Source organism: Ammospiza caudacuta, chromosome 4 (assembly GCF_027887145.1).
Source record: "Ammospiza caudacuta isolate bAmmCau1 chromosome 4, bAmmCau1.pri, whole genome shotgun sequence".
NCBI classification, from domain to species: Eukaryota; Metazoa; Chordata; class Aves; order Passeriformes; family Passerellidae; genus Ammospiza; species Ammospiza caudacuta.
Window position 1 is genome coordinate 17,856,200 of NC_080596.1, and position 20,770 is coordinate 17,876,969.

Here is a 20,770-nt window from a genome sequence, read left to right on the forward strand (position 1 = left end):
TGCCCCCGCAGCTGGTCGTGGCGCTGCCCCGGGGACGGCTCTTGGGACCCCGCCGCTGGAGGAGCCCAATGCCTCCCCCGGCGCTGTGTGTGCGTGTGTGAGGCTCGCAGCCCCTCCGCCATCCCCGGGCCGCAGGTACCGTGGGCAGGCTGGCTGGAGCGCGAACGCTGCGCTGCCTGCCTTCGCACGCTCGTCACGAGTTAGTGGAAAGCTGCGACAGCCCAGATGCCTTCCTAGACATCCATTCCTCCTACTCAGCCTCTGGCGAAGGAGAGAAGATAAGAGGCAGCGCTTCTGTCTGTGTGGGTGGAGGAAAAGAAAGGACTACTGATAATGGATTTGTTGAAGGGATGCTGATTCTGGGTTTTAATTACTATTTCAGTGGTTTCGGTGTAGCCCTGGGTTGTATTGCTGCCAGAGGACTCTCTTGGTAGCTTTAGTACAATGCTTTTAAAATCCTGTGTTCTTGCTTTTGCTTTTCAGTAAAATGTTTTCTCATTTGTGATGCATGCAAGGAACCCATTCAGGAAAACTCGATTTCCAAAAGAATGATGTGGACTGTGTGTAAAATGCTGGACTAATGGAAATGCAGCAGTTTTTATTTTATCCAGACCTGAGTTGTAATGGCATTTTCTTACAAGTGAACATTTGTCACCTATGGGAGGTTTTGGTTTTCAGTTTAGTCTGTTTGTTTGTTTTTTTAACTTGCTGATATTTATCTAAGTTGGCTTTTTTCTCTGGATGAGAGGTGGAGTATCATCAAATCACAGGACTAAATCTTGCATTCAGCACATGAACAGAACTGTCCTTTGGGAGAATTGATAGGCAAGGAAGGTACTTCCCTCGATGGAACTATCTTGCAATCAGACTTGCATTATTGGCAACCTCTCATAGGATTCTGTGGCAATAGGATATCTGTTTCCTATAGCTATACAATTTGGGGGTATGAGTAATATAATTTAAAAATAATTGTGATCCCATTCAGTTGGAGTATTTTTTCCCCCTTTCTGGCATAAAAAGCTGAAAAAACCTTACTGAAAGTGTGTACTGTTTTTTTTTTTTTTTCTCTAGAGCTGTGTGAAGAAAGTCTTCAGCCATGGATGTGTTCATGAAAGGGCTTTCCAAGGCAAAGGAAGGAGTCGTAGCAGCAGCGGAAAAGACCAAGCAGGGTGTGGCAGAGGCAGCAGGAAAGACGAAAGAGGGAGTCCTCTATGTGGGTAGGTGGGCAGCAGAGAGCACTCTGCTGGCTGGTGCACCCCAACATTCACAGCTGGATCCTCATCAGGCCCATTCTTCTGCAGAAAAAAAATATGTGATTACTAATGGGAGACCATTGCAAGAGAAACAAGAGGAGATTTGTGCCTTCCTGAGCTCTGGTTCTTGAAGCCAAGTGTCTTACAGGTCATTGGGTTGCACTCCATGCAAGAGGTTTGCCAGATCAAGGCAGAAGGGGTAGTTGGTGCAGTAAAAATAAATATGAAAAAATGTAAAAGCTGGAGGTGAAGGTAGCTTCACAACATTCTGTAGAGCATCTGGGACTTGAACAGGATTTCAGGAGAAGACACTTGAGAGGTTAGCTCAGGAGTTGAGTAGTAGACATGCAGACTGCTTGGTATGTTGATTTAACATTATATATGGCCAAGTGTCATCTGAAATTATTTTCATGTTATGTAATTACTGTTGCAAATTCATGGCAAATATTTTCCACCACTTCTCAAGGAAGAGTCTCTGCAGTCAATGAGGTAGGGCAGGTAGACCCCAAGGTAGCAAAGCAGTTGTTAGTGTCTTATTCTAGGCCAAACAAGTCTTGCACAGAGCCTGCGATAAAATTATTTTCAAATCCCTGCGTGGTGCTTTCATGCAGGATAGTCATCTTCATTTAGCAAGTGTTGGGCTTTAGAAGCGTGTCTTGCAAATGCTGTCATGAAAAATTCACAGAAAAACAATCTGCCAAGACTATGAGTAAGTGGTTATTTATAAAAAAATGATTATGGATCTGTTTCTCTTATTCATCAAATAAAACTAGTCTATAAAAGAATGGAGGGGGAAAAGATACCCTTTTCTGTAGGTCATTTCTGTTCTGTTGATTTTGTAGCAGGTCAGTTCTGTAATGGGCACTGTGTGTACTGAGGGAGATGTGCTCACATAACAGAGAGAAGTTAAACAGAGCTGAAAACCAGAGGCATTTCTTTTCAATGAGGGTACTGAGGTCTCTGGTATTCCAGTGCCTTTTTTGGATTCCCTCTTGCAGCCTAGTGCCAGTCTGTAAGAAATTATTTCTGCTCCAGATAGTGTGGACTACTCATTTGGAATATACTTCCCTCCCTTTTAAGTCATAGCAAAGCTCAGTGCTCTTGCCAACAGGGATGGCAGTAATTTTGAACACTAATTGTAGGATGATTCTATTTTAAAATGAGCATCTGCTCATTTTCAAGACCGCAAAATAGATGTTCTTCCACTGTATATTGTGCTTGATGTTGGAATTATTTTCCAGAGGTAGGACTTTGTTTTATTCTGTTTTCTTGTAGTCCTGGCCGTGCTTCTGGGGTCATTGATTTCTTTGTATTAGAAACCTGTATTGTGTGCTAAATTAATCTTTGTTTCTGACCTGTTCTCTGGACCATAATAACATTTGAACCTAGTTGTGTTCCTAAAGGCAACAGATTTCCTGTTGTCTTCAGAAATGCTTTTGCTGAGGTTGAACTTTGGAGGGCAGGCTTGCCATTTTGTGCAAGAACTTTAGTTACTGGGGACTGCAGAGCTATGAGCCATGGTAGGGGCCTGTGTATGTGACTGTGGTAATGGTGGAGGATCCTTCTCCCACCAGGTGTCTCCTTTTCAGGAGGCAAGAGCCTTTGGTTGGAAGCTCTGCCAGCTTGTGCCCAGCTGTGTGCTTGCCCTTACAGGCAGGATGTCTCAACAAGTTCAGATAGGGAAAGGAGGAGCTGGGTGTTTCTCTCTACTTCCCAAGCAGGGGTGTCTCTTCCCCTGTGCAGCATGAGCAGAGGCCAGCGTGGTCAGCTTTGGTTCTGCAGGCTGATAATGACTGCAGTGCCAAAGGTGGTGAAGCCCCTCTATGAGCAGAGGAGAGGAGCAGCACAATTCATTAGAGCTTGTGGAGACTTTTCACTCCCTTTTTCTATAGTTGGGTTTTTAGATTTGAGATTCACAGCCAGATTTTACTGTGAAAGCTGCCTGACATCTTGCAAAAAAAGAACCTAACAACACTGGGCTGAGTGGGACCTGTTAATCATTTTCAGTTTCATAACATTCAGCCTCCAATTGCTGCTGGAGAATTAAGAAGATGCAAAGTTTTTGGTCCAGATCCCCTAGGTGATGTGGCTTCCCACTGAAATCAGTGCAATTCAAGTAAATGTGGAAAGCATCTGGATGTTTCTGCTCTTAACTACCTGGTTCTATTAACAGCTGCTGTTTGGGATGAAATGTGGTCATTGTTGTGGGAATCCATAAAAATCAGAGAACAAATTTTTATTCTTGTTTTGATTTTAGCACTTTTTTGGCACAAAGAAAATTTCTCTTAGCAAAGGGAGGAACTTAGAGCCATGTAGGAGAGCAGTGTATTGGAGGATTAATTGAGGTTTGTTTTTTTTCCTTGTCCATGCTGAACTACTTCCTTCCCTCAGTCCACTGTCTGGCCTCCTTTTAAGTACCCAAGATCCCTTCTATACAGTCTACAATGGTTTTTTAGGCTTTCAAGTAGTGGGGTTTTTTTTCCCCTTAAATTTCTCTGCCAATGGGCTTCAGCATTGGCTGACTGAAATGGGTGGTGCTCTAACTCACTCAAGCACTGCATCAGGACCTTTCTTGATGTGAAAAAATGGCCTGGTCATTGTTTAGAAAGAAGGACTAAGGCTCAGCAGTCCTGTGTATGCTGCAGGTATAAAACTGCATCTTTCTGTAGCCTTGAAGAGCTTTTAGTGTGAGGCAGAGAGGAAGTGAGTGACCGTATTTAATCCCCACTCGCTTTGAAACCAGAACTGAGTAAGGAGGATGTCCTCACACACTCCTGGCAATGCAGTGTTCGTGAGGTCTGCTGAGCTTGTGTGTGCTTCCAGGGAGCTGGAGTTTCTACTCAGTTGACTCTTGAGTGCATGTTAAATGTTCAAGAATGGAAGATTCCAGTCTGGTTGTTTTTGTTGTGTCATAAGCTCTCAGAACAAAGGAATAGTTTATTAGCAGCAGCGTGGCTGACTGTTGTTTACTACTCCCTGTGCTGGCATGTGGCCTTAGAGTAGAGCAGAGCAGTCATGACCTATTTGGCAAAGCCATCCAAATTCCTCCACTCTTTTCATAACGGTTCTTATTTTCCTTTGGTAATAGAAAAGCCAGCAGAGTAATTGAGGAACTCAGTGTTGGTCTGGTGGAATAATGGCTTCAGGACTTGGAAGCAAATGTTTTCCTTAAATGTAGATTGCCCCTTCCTCTAATTTGGGTTTATATCTCCCAGTCTGTAACCAGCTCTGACTAAGCAATGTCAGTAGTCTGTTGGTCTCTCAAATAGTCCAGAGATGAGTGTATTTGCAAACTGCTGATACATTCCTTTGTTCTGGCACAGTGACAGCCATGATAATAAATCATGAAGAGACCCTATGGTATTTTTTATAATTGGAAAAAACCCAAAAATTGAGTTGAGTGTTCCCCCTCCCCTCACACAGATGTCTACTACAGCTAGGAAAAGTAGCATTACCATGTACTACTATTGCTTCTTGATTTAGGTTAGAGTCCTGTTCCTTGGTCTTTGTTATCTCTATTCTGATTCCTCTGTTCCTTGTTATACAGGGTACAGTGAGCAAGACTGTTGGTGTTTTGGGAATGCCAGGATGAAAGACAGCTAGTTTATCCTGGAACCAGTGTGGACAACCAGCTTTCCTTCATGGCTAGCCAGAAGTCATCCTACTGAACTCAAGTGTTGTTATTTATAGGCCTTTTCTGGCAGCTCCTAATGTGCTTCTAGATGCTGTTGTAGCTGCCATGGCAGGAGCAGCTTCTTGCATGCAAGTGTGCAGCAGTGGGGCAAGTGCTCTTGTGCTCTAACATATGCTGTAGGCTCTGGAACACCAACCAGCTGGTTGTTTGCCAGTTAATGGAGCTGGCTATACATACCCCGTTCCATATGGGTCTGTGAGCTGAGCTTTTTTAAAAGAAAAGTCTGTCTTCCACTAAAGAGACCAGCATTTCTGTGTGAGTCGTGGTTATAGCAGTGTTGTCTGGGCAAGTAAGAAGTAAGAGTCTGCTTGGAATAGGTGCCTCTGGAGAAGTGTGCATTGCACAGGTCCCCAGCGAATTCTGTCATACCATCCATCCCTTTCTGGCCTTAGGGAACTGGCTGCTTGCTAATTCACAGGTTGCCATGTCTTTAATGTCTTGGCTTGCAAAGAGTCTGTTCAAAAACATGAGCAAGATGTTGACCAGGTCTAACAATGCCTTCAAAAGCATGTGCTTGATATTAAGTATTCCAGTAGACACACTGTAAGCCTGCAGTGGTGTTTAGTTGGTAGAAGTCAGCAGGACCATCATCTGCTTGAATTCCAGGCTGTGCTTTGTTTCTTCAGGTCTCATGGTGGTACAAAATTGAGCACCAAATTCCTAAAACAGATCCTTAGGCATGAACTGTTTACAATGAAACGCTTGAACTCTTGTTCAATGGTAAATATTTTTCAGTGAGAGAAAACCAACTTTTTTTAATGATAAATTTGGAATAAAGAGGGGGAAAAAGACTTCTCAGCTGTTTAACCTCATCATTAGCTAAAGCAACATTTCATTTTACTTGCTGCAGTATTTTTTTCCTTTGTCTTTATCATGGATGATTATTCTACTCTTGCCCGTGGGTAAGAGCCTTTTCAATCTTGTAATCAATCTAATAGTACCAGAACTGCATGGCTAAACTTGCATAAATTTGCACTAGTAGCAAGTGGCACATATTGATGAATGAGCTTATATTGTGTTTCTGTGTTTAACTGTATTGCTGCAAAGAATTTTGGACAAAAAGTTGTTTTTCCCTAATATTTTTCTGCTCATGCATTTTCTTCTGTTATAATTTAAAGTCAGAAGTATAAATTATAATGTCTCAAATACTGAATGACAGCAAAAAAATTGCATTACAAATAAGGCCATTTCTGTGTTGGCAAGAAAAATAAAATGTCATCCTATCTCTGGCAGACTAGGTAAGATGATTAACTAGGAGCCATAAACTCTGTTAATTGCACATTGTTAAGCATCATAGTCCACAGATGGATACTAATGCCTGAAATGTAGCCAAATTATGGAACCTGACAAGGGCAAGTAGAGGGCTGGTAGGGAAAAAGACATCCAGTTATGTTTGAAACAGCAGTATGTGCTAATTAGTTTAAAGAACAGTGTTCTTCACTGATGGCTTTGCCTCTTCCCTTAGACTGAATTTCTTAATAACTTTGGAAGATACTGTGTGCAGTGATATGCAGTCTGCATGTAATCGCTCTTTATCATCTCTGTAGTCTTTATCAACACTTAAGAATATGCATTTTCAACCTAATATTTTTCTTTGTTTAGGTTCCAGGACCAAGGAAGGAGTTGTTCATGGTGTTACAACAGGTAAGATAATTACCTCTTGATTTCAACTTCTTTGCCTCATGAGATTAACCAGCCATTTAGCTGTTAAAAATTGAGGGGTTTTGAGAGCACTATAATTTATGAAAGATGGAAAAGCATAGGAAAATTGAGAGATCTGGTTGGGTGGAAAGACTGCATGGAAATGCCTTACAGGAAAGAAACAAATTTCAGAGTTTTGATTTGAATTTGTCTCAGTTGTGAGTGTTTTGAATTTTTTTTAAACTGAATAATCTCTCAGTAGCAAGAGCACTTTCAAACTTGGAATTAAATGCCAGGCATGTATCTTCACAATAGCATTTCTACACCAAGAAAGAGTAAATTTGCATTTTAAATTGATTTGCAGGGATCATTTTAGGTATGAACTGAAACCAGTAACCAATAATTTGTTCTAAGGGGCAAAATGAATGGCAATGTCTTTGATATCTACAGAGTGCAGAAAAGCCTTAGTTGACCATAGGGCATTGAATAAAATGTATAATTTTCTGCTGTAGACTGTGGGAGTTCTGAAGATGTGAAGAGATGGTATGGTCAATAAATTTGTTTTTCCCCTAATAAATTCAGAAACAAATAAGGTAGTAGAAAAGGGTTTCTTTTTCCTCAGTGTGCAGCCAGTCTCTCATTCAGCTCACATGTCAGTGTATCATAGTGCTCACAAGGCAAAGGGTAAACAGTGGTAAGTAAACAAATGTCAGTACTTAATACGCAACCCGCATAAATGGTTGAAAAAGAGTATTTCTAGTAACAAAACAGAACAGAATATTGAGGATAGTCCTTCAGAGCTTAGGCTGGGCATGCGTGCTGTTATGAGATTTGAAATCTCAGCTCATTAGACCTCAATTAAGAGAAAATACTCAGAGGGACCATAGCTATGACCAGTAGAGGATTGCAGTAGAATGAGATTTGGGACACCTACATCCAATATCATCAGAGATGTGGGAGCAGCAGCTGACAGCACCAGGAAGCAAGTTAATAGAGGTGATGTTCACCAGGCTCGGATGTGGTGGAATCTAAGTCAAGGGCATTTGCACACTTGTGAAAAATGCTGAAGCACTGGGATTCTAGTGGGCTACCTCAGTGGGGGACTTCTCTTCCTCATCCTGAAAGAAACTACTGATCTCAGATGCTGTGCCTCTCTTTATGTGATGGCATATATATTTATGGCAAATATATTTAATTAGGCAGGAATTTTCAGTGGGTGAGTAGAATTTTCAATAGGTTTTAAAATACCTTAAATTTTCTTCTGGAAGGTACAAAACAGACTGTAAAGGCAAACATAAGGGGACCACACCTGTTATGTGCTGTGCCTGTGAATGGAAAATTTGGAAAAGTTACTGTTGATTTTAGGCAAAAGAGTAGCTGCTCCTCACACACTTTAGGAAAAATGTGACATAAAGTGAGACGCCCAAAACTTGGGAATAATGGGTTCTGTGCTGCAGTTTGCCTCCTTCTGTCCTTTCAAGCTGTTTGAGATGCTTGGCTGTTGCATGAAAAGGGAAAATCAACAGGGAGTGAACAGGTTCAACTGTGGTAGTGAGAAGAGAAGACTTCAGGCAAAATCTAGAGACCACAGCTTGCAAAATGAAACAGTATGGACTCACCAGTGTAAGAACAGAGCAAATGCTTGGACACATTTCAAGAATAAAAAAATAATAGCAAACCTATTAATAGTTCTTCTGGCAAGAAGAGAAAGTAGGTAAAAAGAGACTTGAGGTCACTGTAATGATTCTGTGAGGTGTAACATTAAGACAGAGATGCTAGTGAAGTTGATGTAGAAATCAAATCAATTTAAATCAATGGTGTTGAAGTTGATGTGACAAAAATCCCTTTTAAGTTGCTTGTAAAGACCTGCTTGTCTCTTTTCATATGACTGGGACTTCATAAGCTGTGCTGGTCTTATGATATTAATTCACCAGTGCATCAAGTGAAACCTGAGGTGAAATAAACACTTTATTATGTAAATAAAAATGGTTTGAGAGGTTGGAGACAGATACAAACTAGAATCACAGATCAAAATGAGTGTTCACAGTTTTGCAGTCAGTCTTTTCTTAATGCCCAAGTTCCAAAATCTTGATAGCTTTGCTGTCTTTAAGTAGTCATTTAGGCCTCTATGCTGATGAAATGACTGAGATGACCCATCTTGAGGAGCTAAAAAACCTAATTGCATTCTTAATTCAGTTAATTTCCAAACCCAGAATTACTAGACTGAGGTGTTTCTTGCTTTAAATGTGACTTGATGGTACCAGATTTATTGACATCAAGATACTGTGAAATGAGGATTCCAGGCTGTGATTCATTGGAATATGGTAAGTGTGTTATTTGTCAGGTCACCCTTTATCTAAATTTCTGATAAAAGCAGCTTTGCTTATTGGTTTTATGGGGTGTGTGCCCTGTGTTTAGACTTGACTTCCTGATTGAAAGTGCTCTTGGTCTTTGACTGTAAATGCATGGTTCACCCATCTTACCTATCTCCCAGAAATGAGCAGTATGAAAGATGAAATATTTACAATTCATCTCCAGATAGTCTAAATAAAGCACTATTTGTAAATAAGTCAGGGCAAAAAAAGGCTTTTGATCCTTCAGTCATGTGAGTGAAGACACAGTATTGATAGTAGTAAACCATAGTCAGGTGTTTGGCTTAATTCTTTGTTTATTCAAGATCATTCTTGTTCTTAACATTCTTAGTCATTGGAATTCCTTAACATTCCTTAGTCATTTAACTCCATCAGGTATCTTACAGAAAATTGCATAAATTAAAGAACCACCATATTTATGGCATCTTTGTGAATGAGTTCTTCAAGTACTTAAGGCAAACTTACTGTTTGAAATAGTTACTCAAAAGTATATTTGGTACAATAGGAGTAAGTTCATCAATTCAGAGAAATTCTGTGGTTTGAATCTACTTTTATTGTTCAAGGGTGAAAGTAACTAGTTATTATTTTGAATTGCTCCAGAGGTTGTACATTGATACTGTATGCTACCCTGTTGTCTGTAATAAGTAGTGCAAAGACAACTTCAATGCTAAGACTTTTTGCACAGTGCTATAGTCAGTATTAGCAATTAAACTCACCCTTGATGTGGTCATTGTGCAGTCCCAGGGTCATTTATTGGAATGGACAGTCTCTGCATAGATAAAAGAAGTAATCAGGCCATAGCACAGCAGAGCTCTGCAGAAGCTGATTTCCTCTGGGTCTCAACACTGTGATGCAGAGCACATATCAATTTTAAAAAGACTTAATGGCTTAAGATCATTAAGCAACCTGGTATTCAGATAAACTTACTAAGTTGGAATCAACCCCCTGCATTCTGAACTGATTTCTTTGTGCACACTTATTCCCCGTTACTACTTAGTGTAAGCAATAAAATAAATGAGATTGGAAATTTATTTTGGTTTTTCTTCTCCTGTTGTGGGGTTTGCAGAGCTCTAGGGTCACCAGGCTGGATCTCATTATCAGTCACTCTGGTAATGATGTTGATGTTTAGTTATCCCTTAGAGACAGCAAAGAAGATTCTCTCCTTACTATGATTACTTTTACCAAACGGTGCTATTTATGTAGTTTGCTCAATTTATCTTCATGGCTCTGATTTCTGAAGCAGTGTGCGAGAGATCTTCCATGGTAACACCTGTGTCAGCTTTCTTTTGCTGGGTCTGTGTGCTGCTTTTGGCTGGGATGGAGGTCATTTTCTTCATGGTACCTGGTATGGGGCTGTTTGGGATTTGTGCTGGAACCAGTGTTGATAACATAGGGAGGTTGTAGTTACTGCTGGGCAGGGCTTACACATCACAGCATTTCCTGCTTCTCACCTCATCCCACCAGTGAGAAGGCTGGGGGTTCACAAGGAACTGGGGGAAGACATGGCCAGGACAGCTGACCCCAGTTGGCCAGAAGGATATTCTGCACCATGTGGCATCATACTGAGCAGTAAAACCATGGGGAAGGTTGGTGGGGGTCATCTGCTTGGGGGCTGGCTGGGCATCAGTTGGTATGTGGTGAGCAGTTTGAATTTGCATCACCTGTGGGATTTAAACCTTTCTTTCTTTCTTTTCCTTTTTATTATAATTTTTATTACTATTATTATTTTATTTCAATTGAACCATACTTATCCCTTGAGTTTTCTTACTTTTACCCTTCCAGTTCTCTTCCTCCCCATCCTGCTGGAGGAAGAAGGGAATGAGCAGCTGTGTGTTGCCTAGTTGCCAGCTGGGGTTAAACCATGGCTGTCTGAAATAGAAGCAGTCTTAAGTACACTGCTTTTATCAGTATCTTACTGTTATGCCAGTAACAGTGTTGGTGGCCTGATTATTTGCTTTTTCATTTGAGTTTGTGTGTTCTAGGCCTTTCCTGGGATAATGTGTTACTGGGAGGAGGAAATGTACTGGAGACAGTGCCTTCTCAAAATCCTGTAGTAGGGGGAACAGCAGCCACTGGATAGTTGCTCTTGGTAGGTGGTTGTACCTGCCATGACAAAACAGTGTAAGAAATGTGGGGCTAATAATGGCACTGAGAATCAGGTGGTTTGTACTGCAGCATCCACAGGGCACTCAGTTCCACTCTGTCTCCTCATATTTTCAGGTGAAGGTGCTTCAAGAGCTTGAGATAATGAAACTAATTGTGCCTGTGACCATCAACGCTGCACAACCATGCTTTATTATTTTATCAGAATGGATGAGTCTGCTCAAAGCCAACTGAGCTCTTGTCAGCATGAGGCCTACTGAATTTGTACATTACATGTTCTGCCATTCCATGTTTTTTTGGAAAGGGAAGTTTTCAAAACAATGTGTGGCACTTCCATACGAAAGAATTTAATAGAATGAAAGGACACTGAATTATAACCTCAAACCCAATGGTTTGGGTTGGAAAAGACCCTAAAGATAATCTGATTCTAACCTCCTTACATGGGCAGAAATACCTTCTGCTAGACCAGGTTACTCATGGCCCCCTGGCCTTGAGCACTTCCAGGGATGGGGCATCCGCAGCTTCTCTGGACAACCTGTTCAGTGCCTCACCACCCTCACAGGAAAGAATTTCTTCTGTATCTAAACCTGTCCTCCTTTAGTTTGAAGTAATCTAGTCGTGCCCTGTCCCAGTGTGATCACAGGATCCTCTCCACCTTTCTTGTGGGGTTTTAGGTACTGGAAGGCCGCAATTAGCATCTCACCCGCTCTGTCTTCATAGCAGGGGCACTCCATCCCTCTGATCATCTTGGTGGTGTCCCTTGGACTCACTCCATCATGTCCATGTTGTTCCTGTGCTGGGACCCCAGAGCTGATGCAGCCCTGCAGGTGGGGTCTCAGCAGAGCAGAGGGGCAGAATCCCCTCCTTTGAACCACTGGTTGTGCTGCTTTGGATGCACCCCAGCATCTCTCCCAGAAAGAAATAAATAAAAAGCAGTAGTGAAATGTACCCAGAACGTATTTCCTCTTACTTTTTTTAAATTTAAATATTTATTAGAAATTTGGGTTTTGAATCTACTTTTACAACATGCTGCTCAATTTTTTTAGAATTCTTTTTGCATCACCTGTGGGCTTTATATGGAACAGCATGAATAAGTTTGTTTCACAACATTACTCAATTTCTTTCTGAAAGACTCCAAGCACAAGCAGGTCTCAGTAGGCTTTGCAAGATACAGCATGTTATGAGGACACACATCTGAAGGTATATGTTTGCAAGAATCTACTGGAAAGCTTCTTATATAAATTTCATGCATAAAAACCAAAGCTTTTTGTGGTCTGAAGCTGGTAATAATCAAATGGGGCGTCTTACCAGATGTCTTCTTGCACTTGCTAGCATTACATCAAACCTTCCCTGAGGGCAACGTTTGCTTTTCAGCAAAACCCACTTTGGACTATCTTTCCATCCCCCACCCCTTAAAAAAAGCAAGGCTATAGAGTAGTGGATGTATACAAGGAAATTACTCATGAACTTTTAGGTTATTAGCATGTATAATGAGGGAGATATTTGAAACAGACTTTTTCTGTTTCTAATTTCAGACAATGTGTAGTCTGTTGTTCTACTCTATAATGAAAGCTCCTGGTCATAAGAGATAATACTGAATTAGTTACTAACTTTTCCCTTTAAATTAGCTAGAATGAGCATTAAATTATCTGCCTCAGTTTTCAGTCAGCAGATCTTTATAATTTGGGTCTTTAATAAAAAAAATTGTGTTAATCATGTTTAGCTTTCTAGCTTTTTCCTAATTTTTGCTATTGATTATCAGTCATATTAATGCATGCTGCCTGCCCTGTGATATGGACAACTGATACCCTTTATGTAAGGAATTAAAGAAATGTAATTTATCCACAGAAAGTCTAATGTTCATATGTGCTTCCCAAAAAAACCTCAGAAATGGTGGCCTAACTTTGAAACAGAATCCATCTTGTGCTCATAAAGGATGCAGATAAAGCTATGAATACATTTTATGGATCAGATGGGATTTAGCCTGAAGGAAAGTATAGGATTAGTTAGAATGGCAAAGATATATGATAGATGTTTTTGAAAAACATTCCTTTGTTTAGAGGAGTACATGTGTGTTTTGCTAAAAATCTGGGTATGTAACTTGAAGGCATGAAGTCGTTCCATCCCTTTTCTTAGGGCAGTTTCTCTGTAGTTCAAGCTGCTGTCAGAAAGGGCCCTTGGGGATGAATGAGCAGAAAAACACCAGTGATATTCTGAAAGGTAGAATGGCAACTGCTGATGTATATGTAGGCTAAATGAGTTGTTGTTTCCCTGGGGCTTGGAAGTTAGCTATTAATCCAGTTTGCTTTGACATTCAGTCTTTTTATAAATTAGTATATTATGTATCAGCACTGGGGCAAAAATCTCAAGGGGGTCAGATAAAAGGTTGTGTTTGAAATGCTCTGGTTGAGCACTGCTAGATCTACTTTTTAATGAAATACATCTTAGAAAATAAAAAAGGAATAATCAACATTTTTTGAGTCTAATGCAAAAAATCACGTCTTCCATGCCTTGTATCATGCAGTTTGGTGGGCTAATTGGAATGCATTTCCAAACTAGGATATATTATACAGTGAGATGGACATAAGAGTACCTAAATAATGACTTTTTTTCCCTGAAGTGCAGTTAGACATGAATGAAAATGTTAGATATCTCTCACATGAAAGAAATTGAGCCTCAGCTAAGACTTATTTTTACCTCTGCTGCTCCAGCATTACCACATGGACAGTTTAATTTCTTAAGCTCCACTTGGGGTACAGAAAGTGTAACTTATGCCTTATGACCTTATGGCTTTCCATGATGCCGGGCTGTCAGTGATAAATTCTCTGGAAAACTTACGGCTCCCAGAGGCATCATCTGTTTTTCCATCTTCTGCTTCTCCTCAGTGGCTGAGAAGACCAAAGAGCAGGTGTCCAATGTTGGGGGAGCTGTGGTGACGGGAGTGACGGCGGTGGCGCAGAAGACGGTGGAAGGAGCAGGGAACATCGCTGCGGCCACTGGCTTGGTGAAGAAGGACCAGTTGGCCAAACAGGTTGGTTAATTTACAGTCTCTTCCAGGTGAAGAAGTGAGCAGTGAGGGGCTCATGAATTGAGAGGCAGATGGGGTGCTTTCTGTGTCTCAGTTGTATGAATACAAGATTGTGTTGTGCCAAACAAACAGCAAAGATGTCTGCTGTTCATAGCTTGTATTTTGAGTGACTTGCAGGGTCTGGGAACTCGAGTAGGATTAGGCATGGGACTTCACTAGTCTGAAGCGTTTTAGTTAATTTGGATCATGGTTTAAAGTGTGATCTAGTGGTGGTTCTGAACTCAGGAGCCTCTAGTGGAGACCAGCTGCTGTGGCATAGCTGTTTAGTTTTGTGGAAATATAGCTGTTTTTCCCAGTAATTTGGGACTGAAAAGCAATCTGCTAGTACTGAAAGGTCAAACAGCAAATCTCAGGTTTAACAGCACAAGTTGTATCCTCTCTAGTTGTAGAGAGTAGGCTTTGTGTACCAATCGCTGACTGGTTAGACACATTGCATCTAAAGTCAAGATCTATCTGGAGAGTCACTGTCTTCCATTACTACAGTGACACTATCTCAAAAACACCTCTGAATAGCCTCAGTTATGCAGATCAACTTTGCTCTAGGTCATCCTATAAAACACTGTAGGTATTTTTAATCATGCCCTGTAGTTAATAGTCTTCCACTGACAGTAGGTGAAAAGTGACCCCAGCTGGCAGGAACAAGGCTTTCCAAAATGTGTGGAGTGGTTTTTTTAAGAGACAAAAATAATTCAGAAGAGACAAATGCCTCCTTCTGTGCTGTTTTTTGTATGAATCTTTGAGACTTAGACAAAAATAGGATTAGGAAGATTATTTAATACTTACACAAAAGTGTGACTGTCATGGAATTGAGCATGAAGTTCTATTGTGTATCTTATTTGCAGTTAGTGTCCAGAAGAGCTGTAAAAATGAATCCTTAAAAACTGGAGTTTTTTTATCCATGTTGAAGTGCAGTCCTGCCTGTCTGACAAATCTTACTGGTGCTTTACTATGGGGAGCAGAAAGGGCTGTTAGATTGTGGTAGGCATTCATTTCACTCTGGTGGATTGTCTGGGAAACATCTCACAAGCAGTTTTATTCTCTTTCAAATCAATATTCCTGAGGGGTTTTTTTAGCCCTCTTTTTTTTCAGCTATAAGTAACATGGTGCTTTGGATGGGGTCATGGATCTTTGTAAAAGCTGTGTGGGAAGATTTGCAAAATGGAGAATCTAATGACCTGCCAGGGGATACATGAATATAGCATGGTCACAGTAGTCTCTGCTCTTCATTTCTGCTAAAGCTCTTGTGTAGTTTTATGCTGAGAATATTCTTTTCTGTTCACAGCTCTTGAAACTCAGTGTAATAAGGATCATCACTGCTGTAATGCACAATTGCCCCCTTTAGTATTGACCATAACTAATACCTTTTTATCTCTCTCTATAGGGAGAGATCCCTGTAATTATCAAGTATAAAGCAAATGTCTGCTGACTTTCATTTCAATCTCTTCTCTGTATTGTAAAGCTTAAACATAAGTCGTGATGGCTGTAACAGAATAAAATCACATCTGTGAAATGAAAGAACATCCATAATATACATGCATATTATTTCTATTAATAACAAATTATTCTGAACTGGTGTTTTGTTCTGTAGATATGTAAAATCATTCATTTGAGGCTTGATACTGATATTTTTAGACTGAGATTCTCAGTCATCTATGCAGGATGGCCATGTAGCTGGTGGGTATCTGTGACTTCTCCTGGACTGCCTTGCACCTCTGTCTTTTACTGGTTCTGCAAGGAATGAGTGGCCATTTAGAAAATGGTAATGCCAGCCCTGAGTAACATGTAGTTATTTTAAAACCTGGTGGGTTTGCATTCCTTTGCAGCTTGGAGGTACATGGGATAGCTTTTTCTTGGATTTTCCAGGTAGACTGACAGTTTGGTAGGGCACGAGTGGGCATCCAGAGTAGCAGTGGAACCTCGGAGGAATCAGGGTGAGTCTTTCTGAGATAACAGAAGGTGCCAACCAGGCATTCAGAGTATCAATGTAACTTTTTTAAATTTATGTCTCCCTGTAAGGTTATGTGTGTTAGTTCTGCTTGCCTGTGGGAAAGCCTGCAGTCTTCTGTGGTGACTGGCATTTTTCTTGTCCTGTGATGGAAGTTGGGTTTTGACTTTCAACTAATTAAACGCTATTTTTTTAAAAAACCTGTGGATACAATGATACTTATGCAGAGGAAATATGTAGAAAATTCCTTCTTAAGAAAAGAATTTTCTTAAAACTCTTTCTTAAGAAGTTTCTCCAAGCTGGCCTAGCGCAGCCTTAAAAGCCGATGTGCTTTGGAGCATGAAGCAGAAGCTGAAGCAGCCAAGTGAGGCCAGGCTGGAGGCTGCTGTGACACCCCCTGTCACCCACCTGCCCTGCAGCTGGTGTGAGCAGGCAGTGTGGAGTGACAGCTGAGACAGTGACAGACAGGGATGGCTGGAGAGTGCCCGTCTCAGGCTGCCTGGGGGATTTCTGCTTTGGCAGAAGCTCGCTGCTAATCACAGCCAGGGTAGTGGTGGTTTGTAGGCTCAAATTAATTATGAAAGGCCTAATGTACTGCAAGCAGTATTTTACTGAATCATAAAACATTTATTGTGTGCCTATGTATGTTTCATTTCTGTGTTCTGTGTGTCTTGTAAATGAGTTTTTAAAAAGTATAAACTACTAGTAGTTGCATTTAATGCAGAGATGAACATGCATGTTCTATTTGCAAGTCAGCCTGAATGTATGGATACAAATGGGTAGGGGGTGTAACAGCAACTGAGTGTGTAATGTATAATATTTTGAAAACAAAATATGGATTACAAAGTTTGTTTTCAGATAGTTAATCAGCCAGTTGAAGTTCTTAACCTCACTGAATCCATGTCATTTGGTTCCCTGGCATCTCAAGAATAAACAGTTGCCAACTTCTATGATTTCCATGCTGAGTAATTTTTTTTTTACTGTTCTGGCACCATAATTCCCAGTCAAGCTGAAATGTCAAGGTTCTTTGAGTACCCTGTGGTGCTATAGTCATATGGATTTCATGCGCTTTAAGTTCTGCTAAAGTAAACAGAAAAACAGGTCTTGTCCCTAAGATTTTTGGGTTTTGTATGGATCATGCTTGGTATCTCTGTGTGCTAAATCCTTTTTTTTTAATAGTATCTCTTGATTTAACACATTTGCAATAAATAGCTCTGAAAACACAAAGTTACAGTAGCAGATAACAAGTAGGTAGGCAGTATGCTTCCTTAGGAGGTAATACAACTCATTGGTTTAATTATTAAGCTTTCAGTGAAAAAGCCTGTGTCAAGACTGACAATTTAGGCATTAGGTGTTTTCTTCTATAGAAAATGGGAATTAAGCATGAGCCCTTGCTAATTGCATTTAATGTGAAAATTAAGAGTAAAAGCAATGCAGGTTAGCTCTATCTCCCCTTCCCACCCCCTGCCTTTCCTGGCACTCCTTAGAATTCAAGCAGTGTCATAGCATAAACATTCAGTGCAGTGCAATGCAGAGATCTAGAGTATTTCTTGCCTTACTACTTTTCCTTTCTAAAGCAGCTAATCTTGTGCACCACCAAAAATTTCCACAGACATGATCCTTTGTTCAGTGCCAGGGTGAATGAATCTACTTTGGGGAATCACTATAATCAAATATAAAAATTTGTAGAAGCGTTTTTGATTCTTCTTACAGGGAAGCTCCATGAGACATGGTGCATTGCTGAGACATGATGAAACACCTTTTAATTTTGGTGAGAGCAACTCGGTTTTGACTAAGACACCAAACATCACAGTGTACTCCGGTTATCTGTTACTTGTTCATTTGGGAAACCTTACTAGTAGAAGGAATGCAAACCCTGTGAACGTCTCTGAAAATTTGCTTTTCAATGGCAGAAGGAAGGATACTTTTCTGCTTTATTAAGCATCAATTTCTTGAATGTAAGCAATAGCGCTTATTTCAAAGCTATCTGATTTGTTTTGTTGCAAACTGAGATTCCTGTGTGTTCCCAAAGAAGTTTTGGTTGCCATCTGTAGTTTAAAAATACCAAAAAAGCTGAATATAAAATCCTGACATTTTGTACTTTACGCTTTGATTTTAAAAATGGAGATGTGTTTAGAAACCCTTCCGTAGCAGTCTTAGGCAGAATTACCTTAGGGATGACTTTTGACTTCTACTTAAGTTATCTTGGATATCAGTTTCCAAAGTCTGAATACCAGCATTAAACTCCCCAACACTGTTTTACCTGCATATGATAAAAATGTCTAGTTTGGTAATTGAAAAGCTTCAACAGGCATTTTCTTGTTTTGTCTTTTTTATCTTTTTGAGATCTATTTGGCGTATTTTCTTTGCTACAGTGCTATAATACTGACATGCCACATGGAAAATTCCTGAAACTCGTAAAATTAATTTTAATGTACTTTTTTGTTGTAAATAAAATTCTAGAATTAGGTATAATCATTGCAGAATTTGGGTGTAGGTGAAACAGTGTGTTTTGATAGAATATGAAGGTGTCTTGGTTCTCTGACCACCTTAATGTTCAGTATACTGTGGAGGATGCTTGGCTTATTGAAGGATCACCATTCCCCATCTTTCCCCCATCTATAGGTTAGTCAAGTAATTTTGAAAAGCTTGGCTAAAAACACAAAGGAATAGCTGTGGAGAAAAGACATCCAATTTCTTTTTTCAGAAAAAGAATTAGAGTTTTTTCACCTTTGCCTTCCATTTTTTGCTGTTTGCTAGATGTGTCCCAAAAGGCAAACAGGCCCCAATGAAAAGCAGGATGGTAAGTGCAAGTTGCATGAGACTGAAACTGTTGTTCTTTAGTTGGAGCAAGCCGATCTCCCAGAGCATTCAGTATGAGCAAAACATCAAGCCTTGATTTAAGCAAGGAAACTTCAGTAAGGTTTTGATGTGCCAGATACAGAAATGGCCTCCACCAATTAACTTCTGGAGTTAAATATTTTCTGTAGAAAAAATTTTCCAGAAAAATATTTTCTGTAGAGCAAGCAGGCTTTAGAGGGGTACAGCATCTAATTGCCCTCCTCAACTACTCCTTACCCTGTGTGGACCTAGTAAAGGTTACAGCAGAGAATGGATAAGTTTGTTTGAATATATTAAATAACCTAGTTTCCTAGCAGGCCTTGTAGGTCTGACCCTTTATGCCTGAGGCAAGCAGTGCCACTTTGTCTTGTGCAGTGTAGAGAGATGGACTTTCTAGGCATTCAGGGCGGGCCTCACCTTTGTTCTGGTGTGACACTCCTGCCTGGCGTGTGGGAGCATTTACAGCAACAGTTTGGAAGCATAAAATGTTTTGGGTTGGAAGGGGCTTTTAAGATCATCTAGTTCCAAACTTCAGGCCACAAGCAGGGACACCTTCCCCTATTGAGGTGGCTCCATGCTCTATCAACCTGGCCCTGCAAGCTCGCATAGTGTGATTTCTGGTGGGATAACTAGCACACAATAGTCTTCTCAAGGAAACCAAAGTGGTTTAGAAGATTTCTAGGAGAAGACCTGCTCAGGTAGTCACAGCTGAACTTGATCTCTAATTTCTATTTGAATCATCATGTGCAGAGCATATAGTCTGGGGTAGGATTTCCTCTTCCCTTATAGTTTTATTTTTGATCTATGCGTAATGTATGAGTGGCTGCTGCAAAACAAAGAGAATACTTAGCAGCTGTTAGCGGTGTTTGCTTTTTTAATGTCTCTAGATTGATTGAGAGTGGAAGAATGGGGGATAAATTTCCCATTAGGGGATCCACACTGCTCAGGAGCTGATTCACAGAGGACCCTCTTAAGAGAAAGCCTTTGTTAGCTGTTTCTTTAAGTTCTTGAAGGAAGTGGAACTGTCAGTGAGCCAGCATAACTCTTTGGTTGTAGCATAGCTGGACTGATTTATTTTGGTAGAGCTTTTCTTACTGCTCTCAGAATTAATGATGGAGTGTTATACTAAAATATCTATAAGAAATTCATTGTATAAAGCTAATGCATATTCTAGAAACAGCAAACTCTGATTTGTTATGAATCATAAGGCACCCTTAGGCAGGTGATATTAAAGTTTCAAACCTGCTTTATGTACTCAGTCCAATCTCCTCCTCATGGCAGCACATGTATTTTTTTGATGGCAAAGCTCATGACTCATCTAGGTTGTACAGAGGTATGAATGGCAGTAGACCTGTGAAATTGTGTTGCAATCCAGTATGAATTGTGAGTGTTGAAATGCAAGTGGCTTTGATTTAGTGATTGGAATTTATTTTGGAAGCACATGACAGTTGCAGTTGAGGCCACTCAATGCAGTTTCATTAATGCAGTTCTGTTTTCTCTTGGTGTTTCCACATGGGCAAGCCTCCATATGTGGCTTAGTATATGTTGATACTGCCTAATGGCACAGTAAAGAGCAGTGTGGAGTGTGTGAAGCAGACTCCAATGTTTACAGGAAATTTTATTTGATGAAATGTGCTAATGATGCCCACGGAAAATATGCTGATTAAAAGGAAGGGTACAGAAGTCACAAAGCCAGCAAGGAGATAAAATTATTTTCTTCTGCCTTTCTTTTGCTTTATAAGATTTTTCTTACCTGTCACTTCCTTCTTGGCAGGTATGTGCACATTCTGGTAGAACTTCTGGATGTGAGCAGATTAATTTTATGTCACTTTT

General features: G+C 40.4%; 1 protein-coding gene across 2 annotated transcripts in view; it reads left to right on the forward strand.

Moving 5' to 3' along the window:
* The window catches only part of SNCA (synuclein alpha), a 63,598-nt gene that overhangs the window by 597 nt on the left and 42,231 nt on the right, over positions 1-20,770 (forward strand). For both annotated transcript variants that reach the window (XM_058803799.1, XM_058803800.1), the window contains exons 2-4: positions 1,072-1,217; positions 6,550-6,591; positions 13,949-14,094. In XM_058803799.1, coding sequence (XP_058659782.1) covers positions 1,097-1,217; positions 6,550-6,591; positions 13,949-14,094 — 309 coding nt within the window. In that variant the 5' untranslated portion in view covers positions 1,072-1,096. The remainder of the gene's footprint in view (positions 1-1,071; positions 1,218-6,549; positions 6,592-13,948; positions 14,095-20,770) is intronic.